Source organism: Rattus rattus, chromosome 18, assembly GCF_011064425.1.
Source record: "Rattus rattus isolate New Zealand chromosome 18, Rrattus_CSIRO_v1, whole genome shotgun sequence".
NCBI lineage: Eukaryota > Metazoa > Chordata > Mammalia > Rodentia > Muridae > Rattus > Rattus rattus.
Window position 1 is genome coordinate 3,666,867 of NC_046171.1, and position 19,461 is coordinate 3,686,327.

General features: G+C 51.3%; 1 protein-coding gene across 1 annotated transcript in view; it reads right to left on the bottom strand.

Annotated features, from left to right (window-relative positions):
• Zfand3 (zinc finger AN1-type containing 3) overlaps positions 1-19,461 on the bottom strand; it is a 191,290-nt gene that overhangs the window by 2,537 nt on the left and 169,292 nt on the right. Inside the window, exon 5 of the mRNA XM_032888523.1 lies at positions 13,582-13,749. Coding sequence (XP_032744414.1) covers positions 13,582-13,749 — 168 coding nt within the window. The remainder of the gene's footprint in view (positions 1-13,581; positions 13,750-19,461) is intronic.

The following is a 19,461-nucleotide window of genomic DNA, read 5'->3' on the forward strand; positions in this document are numbered from 1 at the left end:
CTTCAGGATGGAAGGAGACGCTTGCAAGAGGACCGACTGCCAGGGCCAAGGACTTCCTCCATCCTCACCCCACCCCCACTCTGTGTAGCCACACCTCGCAGACCTGTGGGCCTAGGTAGAGATGGCAGCAGGCCTTGATGGACCCACGTACCTTCCTAACTTGCTTCCCTGTGTCAGAACCCAACAGGTGGCCGCCCCTCAGCCTCTGTTCCTCTGTAACCGTACAGAACCAGGAAACCGACTGGCTGGAGAGGACCAGGTCCTGGAGGTGAAGGACAAACTCAAGATTCAATGACCCTTGGTTTTACGATTACCTTCCCCAGCTGATGATGGAGGCACATGTGTGAGAATCTTAAAAGACAGAGCCGCCATTCACCCTGTCATGGTGGCTGCTTTGCTCAGGCTGTGTTCGCGGGCTCATGCATGCAGCCGAGGGGCGGAGGGTACAGCCTGAACAGCCATTGTTCGAGAAACACATTATTAACTGCTTCCCAGGGAGAGCAGGGCAATATGTTTGACTCTAAATTGGGACTGGGTTTGAGGAAAAGAATAGAGATGAAATTTCTGTCTCTTGAGAAGCTAAGCTCCCACTTGGTCGGAAAGCGAAGTTGAGATTAATGAGCTTGTGGTCACACTCACTGATAGTTCATCACTCCCAGATAGTGGACACCAGTCGTCTGTCTCCCGAAGGGCTCCACACCCAAAGTACACAGCCCCCCTAACAGCTAAATCATCTTTCAGGAACAAAGCCCGCATCTATGCTGGGGGTAGGGGAAGAGAGGGAAGGGACGACTGCCAGGCCGGCTGGGGCACAAGCCCTGGCACAGCTCTTACAGAAGAGCAGTGACCCTGCTGCCCCTTCCTTTGGAAGGGTGGTCTCTCCTGAGCTGGGAACTGATCAGCCTAACTCAGATTCTAGTCAAAGCAGACCCAGAGGGGACAGTGCCAGAGTGTCCCCTTCCTTTGGCAAGGTTCTTAGAGCCACGGGCATCCATTGCAGGCCCACGCTCTGCACACCTGTCAGATGCAGCCAGAGCCTGCCCTGAGCTCTGCACGCTGGAAACTTACTCAGCAGCAGCTGCACTTCTACGTCACAGGTAATGCACAGGGGGGGCCAGGGGACGTGTGCCGAGGCTGGGTTATTAGATGCAGGTTACACTCCAGTCCTGCCATGATCACTCACCAGGCACAGGCCAGCTACCGCAGTCTGGTGCTGCTGGGTGGGTAAGTGCGGACAGGGAGGTGGGTGGAATTTCATTTTAAAACAAAAGAAACTGTGAAGTTTCTTTTTTTTTTCTTTTTTCTTTTTTTCGGAGTTGGGGACCGAACCCAGGGCCTTAGGCTTGCTAGGCAAGCGCTCTACCCCTGAGCTAAATCCCCAACCCCAACTGTGAAGTTTCTTACAAGAAAGGGCTGGAGATGAGCACAGGCAGAGCGGATGCAGTAATCGACCTGAACCTTCCCTTCTTGGGGACACAAACCTGTTTCCAAAGACTGCTGTGGGGACCGTGAACTCTACATCACTGGAGATGGCCGTTCTTGAGTGGCAAAGGACCTGAGGTTACTGCCTGCTTTCAGCTGGGCTAGCCTTGGCATTTCTCTAAGTCACTCATGAGAAACTAGAAGGCAAGGCAGGAGGCCTGCAAGTTCTAGGGTTCTCAGAAACAGAGGCAGGACAAACGCGATTTGGGTCCTTTCTTGAAAAAGACCCCAAAAAGTGCCACCAGATGGGTGGAGAATCAAGCGACAAAGCTGTGAAATCATCTCTGCCTCAGGTGAGACTCACTCCTGTCACACAGGGCTCATCACAGAGCCCCACACCCCTTCTCAGCCGCACGCAGATGAAAAGCACTGCGGTGTGCGGGCTTGCCCTCACCCACCCAGCTCGGCGGGCGTCTCTTCACGTACTGGCTTGGGTGGGCAACATAGGACACGCCCTGCATTAAAAAAAGGAGGACCAAGCACAGCTGGCCCTCTAAGCCCACCCCGCAGGCTGCACCCTTTTCTCTACGTGGACCAGCCACTGTCCCCAATCCTGAGAGCACTCAGAACAGGGATGGAGAGCTATAGAGGACCGAGCACACATGTACCATTCCTATAACCTACGGTGTGGGCTGGGCGGTCTCCAGAGGGGCTGGGTAACCTGAGAAGACCCCATCAACTCAGCAGACAGCACTAGGAAGGCAAGTGGCCACACCATGCAAGTCTACCTTCTACAATGAAACCTGCATGAGGAGAGAGCAGAGGCCACCACTTGAGTCACCGTGAACACAGAAGTGAGCCGCAGTGAAAATGGCTCCGTGGTTAAAAGCACACACAACAAAAGACGGCCTGGGTTTGCTTCCCAGCTCCAACTATGCCAGCTCCTCACTGTCCACAGCCCCTGTTCCACAGCCTCCAATGCCTCCACCTCATCGCTCTAAGTGCAGACACACACGCATGTGAGAAGTGGAAGGAGAAGCCAGAGGCCCAGCATGGAGCTCTCAGACATCTGGATTCAGACACAGAACACACGGCTCCAGCCAGCCCCATGCCACAGATGTGACTGATGTGTGAAACTGCCATCTGCTGGGACGCAGACCTCTCCTCACCCTACAGCCTTGAGCACTCAAGCCAAAGCTCGCCCTCTTAATCCAGGCGCCCTCAACCATGGCTGATGCTCCGGAGGCGACAGTCCGCCCTGGACACTGGGAACAAGCACGGGCACCACAGCAGCAGGCAGGCCCTGGCCCTAAGTGTTCCTGCAGCAGCAGCAGCAGCCGCCGCCTTGTTCTGCTCCTGTGAAACCCTGACCACAATCATTGCCCAAGGGGCACCTGACTGTCACCCAAACCAGTGCAGAGGCGGCCTGGGGCAAAACAGCGCAGCCAGCTCACAGTTCCCTGCGGCTGACCACAGAGGTGACCACTACAAGGATCTGAGCAGGGGTCCGTCTGCCTTTTTCTCTGAGCCACTGAGAGCAACAAGATGGCAGCGAACCCACGCTCCTCGGTGTCCGCACTTAACCCACACCCAGCAGAAGCTGCGGACCGCTTCATCATGGAGCACAGTCAGCTGACCCAAGCAGCGCTGGCTCTCGGTTTTAATTAATTAGGCACTTGCTTTCCTGAACATCGCCCACTTGAAAGCCCACACACGCTGTTTTATTAAAGACAGGGATGGGACAAGGCTCAGCGCAGCCACTCAGGGTTTCTACCTCACGGGTACACTTCCCTCCCTGCTCCTCTGAGTTTCCAATGTGAGCGGTTCAGGAGGCTGAGGACCAGACATGCAAATGGCTCTGCGGGTGTGCGGTGTGCGGAAGAGGACACGGAAGAGGACAAGACGGCAGCCCAACCCTCCGAGGTCCCAGACTGCGGTCACTCACTCCACTTCTGAGTCAGGCAAGCGGAGCCTATGCGTCCCCTTAAAACTTGGTGAGGGCCATCTCCAGACCACAGCGCTGCAGGGATCAGATACGGTATCTAAAGAGTCATTTTAGATTAATGTACTGGGGATGTAGCAGCCCCTCCCCCATGGCATAAATCCAAGCACAGTGCCACTGCCCATAACTCCAGCAGCTTGGAAGGTGTCAGAGGATCAGAAGTACAAAACCATCCTGGGCTACACGAGACAAAAAACAAAACAAGGTTAATTAATGTCCCTGACCTCTGTATCTAAAATGACCAAGAAGCTCCTTGGAAAACCAAATCCTATCTTCCCAGCAAGGAAGTTTCTTCAGCCTCGGGACAGCTCACCCATCCCAGCTCGCTCACAAGGGCGCATTGGGAACGCCAGGCGGTCAGCTCCGCTTGCTGGAAAGCGTCAGCCACGCACACAGCACCAGCGGGAATCCCTAGACTACATCCCATCCGCTGACCCAATGCCACGGCAGAATCATCTCCTCCATCAGCAGCCGCGGGGGCTGGGCATGGACTGTATCTGCTTCGCACTCCCCTCCAGCCCTGGCTTCACATGGGAGAGGGAAAGTCATTATCCAAGAACCAGAACGGGATGGAGCACTGATCGAGCGCTCAGAGGTCACCTGCCAGGGCCCCAGACCCAGAGCTCTTGGCATCTGTGCTTGCCCATGCTTTGTGATGTCACCCTTTGGAACTTCCCTCCTCACTGGCTGTTGCTCTAAAAGCGAGGACCCTGCCTGAAGTCCCACTGGCACCCAGTGCTGAGTCCCTTACGGAAGAGCTCCGATATCAGACTGCAGATTCCACAGGCTCTGCAGTCCTGGCTCAGAACAGAACCTCGGTCCTCCCGGGCCTCCACGACTGACTGCATCTTTCTGCCTCATAAAGGCGACTGCCCACCCAGCTGGGATTCACGCCAGACCCCAGGTTCCTCCTCTTCCCTTCTCCTCACGGTCATCACGAGTGGGTTCTTAGACAAGCTCTAACCCACATCCTGCACGTGTCCTGCTCTCCGCTGCACGGCAGGCAGGAACCAGGGCAGCCTGCCCAAGGAGCAGGCACAGAGGGGCTGGGAGGCCAGGGCCCACGGGGCTTGCAGAGGCCGCTCCCCTGCAGCATGCGGAAGGACTCTGGACATAGGGCTACCAATAGGACGTGCTTGCTTCGTGTGTTAGTTCCTCTTTGAGTACAATAATGGAATATATGAATATAACAAACTTCAAATTGTATAAAGTAATAATCACCAAGTCTCTCATCTCATTTTCTGTTAACGCTTCCACAGAGGCCAAGTCACCATGGCCACCAGCCTCTAAGTATTCTTGAGGGCCTACATGCACAAGCATTTCTGCTTCTCTACCACAGGGGGATTTTCAGAATGTAAATCAGATGATGTCACTCTGGTGCTCGAAACCCTTCAGTGATAGATATAATAAACTTAGCGAGGCCAACAAGCCCCGGCTGGGCGCTGCCGCCCCCACTCTCCTGCACTGGGCTCCTGCCACACCACCGGGACCCACAGCACTGGCTGTCCACAGGCCCACAGGCCTTCTCTGTCCAGGACGACTCCTCCCAGCCAGCCTGCTCCGAGGCCCACACTCCTCACTGTCGCTTCACACCTTGGTGATGCTTCCACTCTGTGCACACCGTGTGCTGCACACCTCCCCAGCAGAGACACAGCACAGAGGCAGAGGCTCTCACTCCTCTCCTAGGATCCAGTCAAGACGGACAGTAAAACAACCTCATCTACAGACAACTCACTAAAGACAGAAACGATCCCTTCTAGCAACAAAGGAACACAACGTTAACAAAGGCGTCCTCCTCAACCCCCAACAAGTCCAGCCTGTGCAGTTCTAGTTCTGGGAGTGACCAGGGCGTCTCAGGCACCGTGACTGACGTGACTCTGAGGTCACAGATGAGCTGGGTGGAGACTAACTTCACCACAGGCCTCCACACTGCTCGCTTCTCAACCTGGCACTAGTACTTTGTTCGGTTACTCAAGATTCAACAGAAAATTAATCCTCATGCAACAACTGGACTCCGGGGAAGAGCAATTTAATTGAAGCAAGAGTATTAACATAAACCTGGCCCCTTAACTTATAAATCTAGAGCCTTCCCTCTCTTCCTGGATAAATCTGTAACTTGGCAGGGCAGGTAGAGAAGCATGTCACCCCCTGTGTATCAATGACAAGGACTCACAAGCCTTCCTGTGTTAACTCAGTTGCCCCCTCCTAAGGGCCAGGACTGACCCAGATCGAGATGGATGTTGGCCTGTATGGCACATCCTGACAATCAAGGAGGAAGAGGCTTGTTGGGCCCTGCGAGGCTCCAATGGTAGCTGCCAGACTGCCTGTGGGGGTTTGGGGGTAGGCAGGTCCACATGACTGTCTTTAACTGGAGCATCCTCTGTCTGCCACCCCATGCGGCCAAGATCCAGCCACTTCTCGAGCAGCAAAAGCAGGCATCCTGACAATTAAATACCACAAATACCAAGCTTCACCAGAAACTTCTGGCTTGGGAGAGCATTCAACCCTGGCGTAGACCTGCTCCCTGCAGCCCTGGAGGGAGAGCATTCGACCCTGGCGCAGACCTGCTCCCTGCAGCCCTGGAGGATCTTCCTGAGATGCGCCCAGTGAGTGGAGCCTCTGAAAGGCAGCCCTGGGAGGGCCAGCGCCTGGTGCTTCTGAGTACTCAGTGACCACTGACACAACGCCACTGTGTCAGGTCCGCCTCAGCAGGGCTGAGATGTGGTAAGTCCTCTTCCCCATCCGTCAGGGGCAGCAGCTTCTCTGCTAGCCCAGCCCAGACCTCTCAAGGCCCTTGTGGTTCTCTCCCAGGGACTTGGCTCCCCAGCAGCCTGGCTCTGAATCTCACAGACTGAAAAGCTGCAGTGCCAACACCACCATGAGTGCCAACACCCCAAGAACATGCCAGCACAGCCAGGGCTGAGGCTTGTACAGAGACTGGCCTTAAGACGCACACCTTTATTCCCAACACCGGAGACGCAGAGGCAGGTGGATCTCTGTTTGAGGCCACACTGGGCTATGGAGCTAGTTCCAGGACAGGCAGGGCTATGCACAGAAACCCTGTCTGTGCCCCCCACTCTCCAAAAGATGCTCTCAGAGAGACCAGTTTCCACTGCTACATAGGGTGTTGCTGTCTCCTGCTGGCAAACAGGGAGGGAGAGCTGAAGTGCTGCCCTGTTGGAGCCTGTGTCTCCAGGACCTGTGTTGTGTGACCTCATCAATCAAGACTTGGGCCTGCGTGAATGATGGTACTTTCCAGAATTAGACAAACTTCACTGATACTGATCTTGGAGAAGCAGTGGTACTGAAACCTCACCTAACAGGAGCCATGCTCCAGTGCTGGGAAGGAGTGAACAGTGCTTACTGGCCGTCTGCTTGGTATTTGTGGTCAGTGCTGGGCTGAGCAGAGGACGAAAGGTAGCACTGCACTCTGCATCCTAGGCTAAAGAGCGCCGACACGCATGGAGGGAAAACAGCTTCAGGTCACGGGAAGCGAAGCTAGAAACCCACTGAAAATACCCCAATACACCCAGGCCGTGTGTCATAAGCCAGGGGCACCCAGGGAGGTCAGCCAGAGAGCCCTACAAGCTGCCCCATTTTCATGGTCAGTGAGACATGAACAGTGGGGGGAAACAGCACGGGCATGGTGGAAAGGCTGCTGTACCCCAGTCAACCCCAATGGTGGGAGACAACAGGGAGGGCAACGCCTCTGCCCTCCAGAAACACATACTTAGGTAACACACAATCACTCATGTGCTGGGGCATCCAACAGCCTCTTCTGCCTTCAGTGGACATCAGGCACACAGCATGCACACACAGCGTGCACACATACATTCAGGCCACACTTGGACTCATAAAAATAAATGAACATTAACACCAAACCAACCCTTAGCACATCAGGGAACTACAAATCCCCCAGTGACTGGTTCTCACACAGCAGGTCTCAGTCACCTCAACATTAGGATGCCCAATGGGACAATTTAGAGGGGAAAAAGATACAGACTCAAATCTCAGGTCTTCCCTTAGCATCTCCTATACTTAATTTCAAAGCTTGAGTTTTAACTCTAAAAACTGAGGTGTCCTTGTCCTACAATGCCTTTTAAGAGTAAAATAGACACAATCTTAAGTCCTAACCAGTGACAGATATCAACAGCCCTATTCTTTATGTCTCCTACAAGATTCCCATCCTGTTCCCATGGTAACTGCATGTCACTGGGCATAGAGGGAGGATGTGCTCCTGAGCCAGGTAGGAGAATAAGCATGGCCTCCCCCTGAAGCACTCGCAGTTGTGTTCTAAAGCCACCAACAGAGAGGCCCATGATGGATTCTAAGGAGAAATGTCCAGGCACCCTAAGGCAGTGAGGCCCCTTTATCAAGAAAGGCTGCAGTAAAAGAAGGTGAGCTTTGGTAAGGGCTCTGGCTTAGGAAACATGGACACAGACTTGATTTGGCCGGATACTCTAACACCATTTTTTGCAGTCCCTAGGGACTGGGGTGTTGAGAAGCCACTTTACTCCAATTGGTGACAAGCAAGTTCAGCAAAGAGGCGGCGGAGGAGCGGTCACTCTGGACGGCAGTGTGAGAGAGAACGGGCTCACCACCGCCCAGCTGTTGGGTTATTCCCAGCACAGGAGTCCTAAGACCTCTGCTTGCATTCCAGGTAGCAGCTGGGGTATAAGGCTGGGACAGGGGACAGGTATAGATGAACGACAAGCTATGACCTTGCATTTTCTGAGACCAAGGTAAAACAGTTTATGAAGTGTAATTTCCCCCGAAGTTGAGAAATTAGATAAAACAACTGGAATTAAATAAAGCAGGCAATCTCATCCTATCTGATAGATGACTTGACTTTTCACCAATAAAAATTTAAGGAGAGAAAGTATGCACAAAGAACTGATGCTAATACTGCCCGCCTGGATCTTATCCTCTCAGGAAGCCCCAAGGCTGAAAATATGCGGTCAGTCTCAAAACTACGCTGAGACAGACCCGGCCACTGCCTCACCAAACTGGGTCTGCCCTCAGACACTACTGACAAAGTTTTCCCCACAAGCAGCAGACTCACTGACCTCTCTGGGTAATACCAGACAGCACACAGTCCAGCAGGGACCACGGAGCTCTGACTACATAGCCCAGGTCCCTGAGACGTTAGGACAGCAGAGCAAAGGGACAGAGAAAGAAAGGCTGATGTTAAACCACAACTCAGGAAGTGGGGTAAGGCACTCACGTGAAAGGAAGCAGAACTGACCGGCTTCCCCAGATGTTTGCAAGGGAAGAGAAGAAAAAAAGCAGGGGTTGGGGATTTAGCTCAGTGGTAGAGCACTTGCCTAGCAAGCGCAAGGCCCTGGGTTCGGTCCCCAGCTCTGGAAAAAAAAAAAAAAGAGAGAGAAGAAAAAAAGCAAACCTCACACACTGAAAACTTCATCTCCAAATTTCTGCTGGGACCTGGGACCCCGATGAGGATCTGTGTAGCAGTGTGACTCCACGAAGCATCCAGTCATACCCCACATGATGCACCACAGCTACATACATGTGCGTATATGTGCATGTACATGAAATACCATTTTATAAATAATGGGATATACATTTATTGTTCTTACAGACTAATGACAAATATCCACGCCCACCTCCAGCGCCAGCCAACCGGTGACCTGCTCTCCTTGGCAGCTTTGGTGTTTTTAGAATTTTAGTGTCCCTGGATTCAATGTGCAGCCTTGGGTCTGTGTCACGTGGCATGTTCTGAGAGTCCTCTGTGTTGCTACTGATTAGTTATTCTTCCTCTGAGATCTTTCGGTGGACAGACATGACATGCACCCTGACTAAGGAGTAGATATGCGGGGTGGAGTGTTGAGTAGCCCGCTGGACACTAGCTGGCACCGGCCGCTTTCCCAGGACTTGTGCCAGTTCACCTTTCCCTACATCTAAGCCACACCCATCCTTAAGGCCTGAACTGCAGAAGCCTGTCTAGTCTTCTAGGTGGATGGAGCCCTCCCGGCCGTCCTCTTACTGTATCTTGTGACTTGCTAATGACTCCAGTGCTGGCTGGTCTGGCCGTGGTTTCTTACGTGTGTGCACGCTTTCCTGTCAGGCCCAGTGTATGACATCCTAGAGCCCAAGTAAAACACGTGGACACATCTTGTTATGCTCCCACTCAATGGAGACAGGAGTGGAAAAGTTATATATAGCACTGACTCGTGAGCCAGGGGAAAGGGGGAGGGACCCACAGCAGCCATAGGTTAAAAACAAAAGGAGCCACTGAAAGAATTCCCGCGTCAAACACAAACTGTGGCATCAAATCATTCTGAACTGTCACGTGAGGATGGTTCAGGCAGACTCATAACTGGATGCCAAACTCAAGGACGTCATTTGTGTCTTTGAGACAGGGGCTCCCTATGTAGCCCTGGCTGTTAGAATTCTCTATATAGACTGGATCAGCAAGCTCAAAGATCTGCCTGCCGCCATCACAGAGTGCAGGGATTAACAGCGTGTGCCACGGTGCCCAGCCTCTCCGGGACGGTTCCATGAAGAGCATTAACACTGTCAAAGTTTACCAGGCGCACTGTCGGAGGTGGGGAACAGAGTGTGCACATGAATCAAATGGCCTCAGTACCGAGAGACTGAAGACCCGGGGCCTCCAGGCTGAAGCTCCAAGCAAAGTTCATCACCCCGGTGCTGGCTGAGAGAAGGCAACTAAAACCATAAGAAACCCACCCAAATGAGGGGTGCTCTGACCTTACAACCCATGAGAATCTGTAGGTGCACACGTATGTGTTTGTGTACAACAGAGAGAGGGTCTTATTTTAAAATGTCAAAATTGTAAAACAAAGTTGGTGAGAATGTCCCAGATTAAAACAGACTAAATAAACTAAAAACACCTGATCATGGATGAGATTTTGCATCAAAGGGGAAAGCAACTTTGGAAAAAGAGCATCGCTAAATCAACACGCACACAAATGGACATGGGCGGAGACCCGGGCGTGAGCTCCCTGAAGCTGGAGCGTGCTGCTGGGACCAGTGTTACAGAACTGCGTCAGCGTGGTCCCAGTAAACACTTTAGAGGAGGAAAAGGCCATGATGATCACCACTAGCTCTCAGTGGCCTGAGGAAACATTTTATTTCCAAACAAAGCGGAAAACAAGACCTGGGCCTGCTGCTCAGATGAGCCCAGAAAATCTTTTCTTCTTGAAGATCTTGGAAGACTGAAGGGTGTCAAGAGTGGCAGTCACAGTACTCATGTCACTGACCCTCTGGGAGTGGCCAGCAAGAGTGTCCCAGCACACTGCCCAGCGAGTTCTCATGGCGCCACACTTACCCTTAGTCTGTGAACTCCTAGATCCCGGACATCTTCCTCCTCAAAAATCTTAGCAAAATGCCTTGTAAGGTCATCCCAACCCCTGTTACTGATGGTGAATGACAGACCCAGTGGCCACAGCAGCACTGCAGAGCCCAAAAGAGAGAGCACCATGAGGTCCTAAAAGCAGCACTTGGCCGAGTGAGAAGCCCACTAAGTCCACATACTAAAAACATACGCAAGGTCCTCCATTTGTACTTGAAGGCAGTTCTGTGGCCTCGGGATGATGGGCGTGGCCCACACTGCAGTGGCCAGACTTAGAGCATCCTCTAGGTGGCCTTGGCACACAAGACTCACAACAGGGGTGATAATCCTGTCACCCTGTCAAGTCTTCTGTCACATGGACTGTGGAAGGTGCCCTAGGACGGAGGACCAGCTTACCCATACCAGGCCTTTCCCAGTTGGCACCCGGGAAGATTTCACAGGAAAGGGTTCCTTTGGGACTGCTGACGTAAAGGTTATGTAGTCAGAGTGAGACCGAGGAGAAATCACCCTAAAACCCACCTACTTACTGCAAGCACAGGGACCGTCCCAGCAATTAACAATTCCTATCACCTACAGCTGTCCTGTGTGAGAAGGCTCAGAACTCGCCTTACAAATTGCTCTTTTGAAGATCAAAGGGAAGCTGAATGCGTCTGTGTGTGCTCTCGATGAGACTGTAATTTAATGGAATTTTTAGAGAAGCTTTGCTGGCAGTGCTCGGATGACAGCCCCGGGGCGGAGGATTCTGGGGAGCTTGGCCACTCTTCCCTTTGGAGCATCTTCTCTGCCTTTAATTGGCACCTCATTAGAAATTAATGAAAACGACATCCTCTGTTCTTCCTGCTCTAGGCACTGAATGCTACAAAAAGGCCCATCACAATTCATAACACATCCCATTTATACAGCAGCGGCTCGTAAGCATTATTTATGGGAAGTGAATTTCTTGTCAGCAGTTAATAACCTGTACAGAATGCAAGGGAAATGGAGGGAAGACGGCGATTACATACAGAGAACAATTATTCTGCGGTGGAGAAGTACTCTGTTTTAGACTATGCTGAGGCTTCCCTTTCAGCAGTGACCACGTTTCCCTCTGAGCCCTTCCAGGGCAGCTCCTACCTCTATCCCAAGTCCCTGAATCCTCAAGGCGCTCAGCCACAGCCCACCCTCTCTTACAGGCATAGGCGGACAGGAGGGCAGCGCACAGCAGTCAGTCAGAGCCAGCCCCAGAGCGCATGCTCTCCTGATGCCCATCACCTTTTAAACAGCGACAGGCGACAGGGTCTCTTTCTGAGCTCATGGTCTAAAGCTCTCCATGAACCAGAGTGAACTCAGCTCTCGAGGAAGGACCCATCTAAAGGGACTTTTATCCTGGAATTGGTCAAGGAACTACATGTTGTTACACAACTGAGAAAGAACTCAGGTCTATAGTGAACTCTACTTAGAGACCCGGTCTCCCCGTCAGGGGGTGAAGCTAACTGAGACACTTTGATGGTACAGTTGCCCACAGTGAGAGGCCTGGGCCATCTGATAACTACTGCTTGACTTTTTTCAGCTGGGTGGTAAGACCTGTGGAAATGGAATGGTTTGCATCAAAGCTGCAGGGTAAATGTAGAGACCTGGGTCTTCTAAGCTCCTCTGAACTCCCTTGTCTGCCTGAAGAGGAAAGGTAGCCACTGCCAGAGGAAAGGCAGGGAGTGCCCCATGGCCCGACTGCTTGATCTCCCTCAGCAAATCCTACATACTACCAAGCACCCAGTCACTGCTGAGAAGGACACAAAGAATATTTCTGCCCCTCTAACCAAGAAACAAGCAGTCTGTAAAATAAGGGCAAGAGGAAACAACCAGGGAGAGTTAACAGAGCTCATAGAATGAACAGCTGAAGACCAGCACAGCTCATCTCCACACTGAACAAGAACCTGCAACCTCAGGGGTCATAAGCCGCCAGACCCCAAAGCTTCCTCAGCTTGCCACAGCTCGCCCTGCCTCACTGGACCACACTATGGGCTTTGGTATAAGTTGAGTCTAAAACCTAGAGACAACAGTGTCTGCTCCGAATACCCAACTCTTCTTTGTTCACAATTCACAGCAGAAACGAATCCCACACTCTACCTCCCGTCCTCACAGCTGAAGGTATACAAGGGACAGACAGGACAAGCGTAGAGGGGCCATTCTAGGAACAGCTGTCCCAACCTAATTTCAAGAAGTCAGTCCACCCTATCTTCCCTAGTTCCACAGCACAGAGAGCTGGGGCACAGAGCAGAAAAAGTTCTCTCTTCAGAAGACAGACAATGCCCCCCAAACGACTTCCCAGAAACTGTGCAGCCCTGCGTCAGTAATGTAGGCTCGCCACAGCCCAACAGACAAGAGCAGAGTTCAAGCCCACCTCCTGGAATGGGAGGTGGAGGACTCTCAGAGGTTACCAGATGACAACTACTGCACAGACTAAGTGACAGGAACACCGAGAGCCTAGAGTATTACAGCTGCCACCTTACCTTTGCGACATGATACATGTGGGCTATGCAGTGTGTGCAAGACACAGTTTAGAAACCACATCTGTGTGCAGAGTCCTAAGAGGCGGCCCCGAGCTAAGCAACGGGGGGGAAAGGTGATGTGTCAGCTTCAAGCTGGGCCCTCCATGAATCTGAGGGTTCCACAAGGAAAACTTCTAACCAACCATAACTGAAAGGGGGTGGGGAGAAATCTATCAAAGCTCTTCTGAGTGAACTTAGTCTGCAGTCTCATGGCGCACGTCACAGAGCAGCAGTGAGTGGGATGAGGCCACTGGTGGAGCAGCAGCCAGGGGTCTGAGACAGAGGGGGGCGCTCACCACAGCGACAGGAGCCCAGTTCCTGCTGTACCAGCTCCAGCTTCGTCTGGCACTGAAAGCACCGGCGCCGGCTCTTCTGCTTCGACCGGCCGCTCTCCTCAGGCCGCTCGGGGTTCTCTACGAGTCGCGGTCGTTTCACGGGTGAAGCCTCGCTCTCGGACTGTGAATCTGACCGAAACAAGACATTTGGGATCAGGATTAGTACCTGGCTGGGCAGACACGAATCTCTCCAGTTCCCCATACCGCAGCCAAGTGCCCCCCAAGCTGTCCTGCCTCAAAGCACTAACAACCCTTTCCAAAGAAGCTCCTACCGAGAGCCTGCAAGGGTGCCATGCACCTCTCTTCCCTGAGTCTCGCTCTCTCCAGTGCCCTCCACATCAGTCTCCTGACCGCTTGACCTCTGCTCTCAGTACCGCTGTTTTCTCCTCACAGCATTGGTCACCCAGGCTCCGGTCGAAATTCCCCACTAAGTGTTGTTCCCGGACTGATCCATGTGGAGCCCACTCCCGGCCCACAGTAAGCCAGAACTCTCTTCTGCCTTATATTCATTCCCCTGTGGGGCCCATGCCCCATGAGGGCCGGTCCTGTCACCCAACTAGACAGCAACTCGAGAGATTAGTGCAGCCGTAAAGAGACGGGGTTGGAAGTGGTGGAACTGCACCAGGGGTGAGGGAGGGAGGTCACTGGGCTGTGTCACTTGGGGACTGTCTTGTTCTGGACGTTTCCTGTCTACCAGGATGTGAGCACACTGAAGAGTGGAGCCCTGCTGCATGACGGCATCAAGAAAGCAATATGAAGAAAATGCAGCCTCCCAACTTCTGAAACCACAAGCAAACTAACCCAAGGCTCTTGCTTGGAGGTGTCTGTCACAGGAGTGAAAGCCAAATATCCTTTCACTCTTCTCAGGGAGAGTGGTGCCCACTCAGCTGCTCGTGCTTAACGTGTCCTGTGGCACAGCAAGCACTAGACGATGGCTGAATCCTCTCCTGCCAGCCCTTGCTCTCTCCTTGAAGGGGCTTTTTGAGAAGCAGGAGCAGGCTGAGACACATCGGTATAGGCTATCTCTATACCCTTCCCAGCCTGTTCCGTGTGGAACGGACAGTGTGGCCACACCGTTCTTCACCACTGCAGGTTCCACTGCCCATCTCACTCAGTTCTCCCAGCCCGGTGTGACATTACCCCAAGCACACACCAACTAAAGCCCTGGATGAACACAACGGAAAGCAGGTTCAAGCTGATTCCCAGCTCTGCTGAACACAGCTGTCCGGAGCAGTTAGTGTGGTGACGAAGGCCACCACACAGGCCAGCCCCCCCTCCTTCTGCCCCCACAAGAGCAAAACACAACCATCTAAATGTAAATCATTACAAAACAGCCAGCCAAAAGGAATTCACCTTGCAGGAGCCACACTGCTCTCCTGGGGGTCCCTTTCCACACAAATGGGACTATTTGTGGTAATAACCCTATTGATACCTAACAAAGCCTCTCTTTTGAAAGTAATGTCCTAACTTGAGATAAGAGGTGCGGTCCACACAAACCGAGACTAGTTGAAAACTGGTGCAGAGAGCAGGGGAGAGGGGAGGGAAGGAGAGAGGAGTATGTACGTCACCCACACCGCATGGTTGTGAAAGCCCTCTGAGGCCAGGAACTAGTTACAGTAGTCACAAACCAGCTGGGATAGACAGGCTCTGGGAACTCAACTCCAGCCCTCTGGAAGAGGAGGAGGAGGAGTTCTTTACCTCTGAACCTTCTCTGCTGACTGAAAACTTTAACTCATGAAGTACAGGCAGACAGATCAGTGGACACTCAAGGTCATCTAGGTCTGCACAGTAACTTGTGGGTCAGCTGGATTAAATAGTGAGACCCTGACAACTGAATGAATGAACAAGCAAGCATAGAGGCTACACATGGTGCTAAGGTACTTACAGTAAACAACAACAACGAGACCTTCAGACCATGGCCTCTCTCACCTCCACCTCTGACCAAAAATAAAAAAAGCAAAGCAAACCACAGAGCTGGATTCAAAGCTCCTTTGAGGAGTTTGGCCCAAGGGGCCAAATGTGCCACCTACTCTTCGTATCAGTAACGCTGAAGAGGGGAGCCCTGTGACATCAAGAAGGCCATGTGAGAAAAGCACTCACACTGCACTTCACTATGGCTAGGAACCAAATTTCATGTCTGCATGGTCTTTCTGCTTTGATGGAGTCCCTCAGAGTTACAGGACAGTCCAGGCCAGATCTCTTTTTTTCTTAATTTCCTCTAATGAAATCATGTGTCAAACAGTGTCAACACTAACGCTAGGGAACAAGTGTGCCTGGTCCTGAGAGTCCCTTTAGCCCTTCAAACACTGAGAACCTCTGTGCTGCTACAGGTAACACAGAGAGGGTAGCCTTGGACAACAGGTAATGGGAGGCTTCTGATGCTTCTGGCTACGATGCCCTGGCCATTCACTAGGCCCCAACTGTTTCTCCAAGAGTCCATGTCCTCACTTCTGCATAATTTGACAACCAAACCCACCTAGGTGTACAACCGTGCTGTGAGCCTTACATGACCCTACAGCCGTGGGTCTCAACCTTACTCAGGCTGTGACCCTTTCATACAGTTCTTCGTATTGTGACCCCCAGTAATAAAATTATCCTGTTGCCAACTCATAACTGCAATTTTGCTGCTGTTGTGACTCATATTCTGGGTATCTAATAGACAGAATATCTGACATATGGCTCCTATGAAAGGGCCATTTGACTTCCAAGGGGTTATACAGACTGAGCTGAGAACCACCGCTCTTCACCAAGATGAACTGCTCAGTGGACTGTGTATTCTTAGGATTAGGGCCCTCTTCCCAGACACTACGCTCCTCAGTATTAATGCTCTGGGACCCCCTGCCTCCCTCAGCCCTCACTGCCGTCTCACATTAGATGGGAAGAAGCCCTGTGTCCTCTAAGACTCCCCACTGTGAGGACAGTGGACGTCCCCCTGCTGCCATCAGGGGCACTGCACTCTGTCACTACTTGGTGACGTAAGTCATTCTCTGACATTTTTCTCACAGGTCAACTTGGTGTTCTAATTAGAAGCTAATGAAATAAACAGAAGTCTACAGGCTCAGCTTCATGGCTATGGAAGAATTTTATATCTCCTCTGCTAATTATTTAATGAGACCTTGTGCCGTGGGGTAAACTACCTAAATAAGAGAAACAGATGTCTATTGTAAGGATTCTAATTACATAATAATGGCCTAAATAATTCAACTATTCAATTATAAATTTTAAGCCAGTTAAAAAAAAGACTCTCAGAAAAGACCTACACATGAGTTAACAGTAAAAATCAAACCTTGATTATCTGCCTTCTGCTCCCAAGTTTCAGCCCCTCTAACTTGCAGCATTTTCAGTTTGGGATCAATGGCAGACACCATCTAATTAATCGATTTGCATATGCTGAACTTGGGCAGTAAGGGTTAAATGTGGAGAGCGAGGTGAACAGAAATAACTCTCACACTCAGCTGTAAGTGTCAGAAGCCGTCCTGGGAAGGAGCACACTCATTAGCAGCAGAGGAGTGCGTGGCAAGCTGGATACAGTCCCCACCCCAGGAGTTAGGAGTGACTTCTAATTAAGGTCCTAGAGAGCCGACAAAGCAGATTTCTCCAGTGAGCTTCCTCTGGTGGACTCCCACCCCGGCTGCACACCCCATGCCGGGCTCTCAACACTCTACACCCCGCTTCTCAGCCAGTGCTTAACAATGACAAAGACACCGTGTGAGACCTTCTAAGAAAACCTTCACCTACTTAACCTGTGTCCAACTTCTTGGTCTGAAGGCAACCACAGCTCATCACGGGACAGGGGAACCAAGTGCAGTGTTTTTAAAAAAACAAATGTCTACAGAAAGAAAGTCCTCTAATTGGGAGCTCTAGCCACAAGCAGACAGTAACAAGCACTGAGTTTTTCAACTCAGGAACACATTTACAATGGAAGCCTGACGGTAACAAACAGGGCTGCTCCTTTTCAAACTCTGTCTCCGACAGAGATCCACGTTTGCTCCGTTCTGTCACTGTTCCTGTCTTTATTACTCATGTTCTCTCCTGAAATTTTCCAAATGAATTGTGTCAGGCCTGTCAAAACCCGCATCCCGTCTCTCTTACTCTCCTGGCTCTGTGCAGCTGGCAGCCCACGCCTACCCGGGCTGCTAACAGAGGCTGTGGCCCGCCGACATCTCAGGGGCTCATACCCTCCGCTCCAGCCAGCCCAACACAGAACCCCAGAGCCAGAGCTTATGTACAACAAAGAACCTCCCACCCCCTCCCCCCACACCTTCCACACAGCCGAGAAACAGGAACCTGTCTCATCTTGGGCTCCATGGCAGCTTTGAGGTACTCAATCAGTTTTTTTAGACCTATCACAGTCTCTTGACAGATTGACATTTATGATCCCAACAGCCTGTGCAGACATCAGTAAGAGCAATAATTAATGAACCCTCACACATCACCGCTGTCTCTCCCACCACCATTTACAGGAGCTTAAGCCGCTAAAAACCTCTGTCCACGAAAACCACCACCCTCTCCCTGGAAAAACTGATAAAAGAGACTTGAAAAGGGCCTGTTTCACAGGTTTCTTCCTACGCCTTGCTTTTGGAGCATGTGAAGGGATTAGATTCACCTTCTGCTGGCATTTACTCTGTGTACCCAAAAAAGAAAAAGAAAAAAGAAAAACCAAAACCTTCAAGATAGTGAGCTCCCTCATTATCCATTAAAAATTTATTTTTGCACTTAAATGGGATTTTCCTTTTCTTTCTCATATTTCTAATGACGCTAGAATAATTTCAGAATAGTAAACTTAAAAAACAAAAACTGTGCATGGACAGACTAAGATTCTAAAGGCTGATTACCAAAATCCTGTGAAGAATACTAGATGGCAAGCCTAGATCATAACCACTTAACACTCAACCGCTCACAGCCCGCTGGGCAGCACAAGGTTTAACCATTAGCCCCGCCCACCTTCCAACCTCATGCTCCTTACTCCAAGCTTCTTTCCCTGGCTGGCTCCCCCTGCTCTCAGGTACACAAGGGTGGGGGATGGTCCTTCTTCAGACCCTATAAGCTGAACACAGACCTCTGACTCTTCTCCAAGTTGGTAAAGGAAGATGGGGAAATTGGGTCGGGTAGCACCAGTAGACTTTCAAAAATGCACCAAGCTTTGAAGGTCTCTGCTCTCAGGATGTTCAAAAACCAAAACACACCAGAAATCTTCTAGAGGGTAAATGCTCTCATCTAACTGTCCCCATGGCAGCAATGTAGAAGGTCCTCTACAGAAACTCCTCCTTGTTACTCATACCACTGAACCAGGCCCCATCTCTAGGCGGAGCCCAGCACTGTAAGGAGTCTCTTGACTAGAAAACACCAAGAGTAGCAGCACATGAGACCTTTGTCACTTTTCCTATGGAATGTGACACGTTCCAAGCCATTCTACTTATGAATCTATACATTGATACTATCATCCAACTTTTAAGAAAGATTAATTGCACATTTCTTCTCTAATGCATACTCAAAAACCAAAAGCATAAAAATTTCTCTAGGCACCCAGAAATTCTGTAAGAAAACCGGCAGACATGCAGTATAAAGGATTCTTACGGTGATGGAGGTGTGTCTCCGTATCAGCCCAGGTCCTCTGGAGTTTGGAGGGAAGAGTACCCGCCTCCACATACGTGACACACACTGGACACCTCGGCTAGAAGTACATGTCTATCAGACTGCAAGGTGACCTAACTAACAACTAACGACCAGTGCTAGTTCCTCTCCCTCCCCTTCGGGCTGACTGATGTCCAACACAGAGTCATGCAAATCATTCTCTAAGCATGACTTTTGTGTGGCCTGTGGGATGACTGCCTTTCCCCC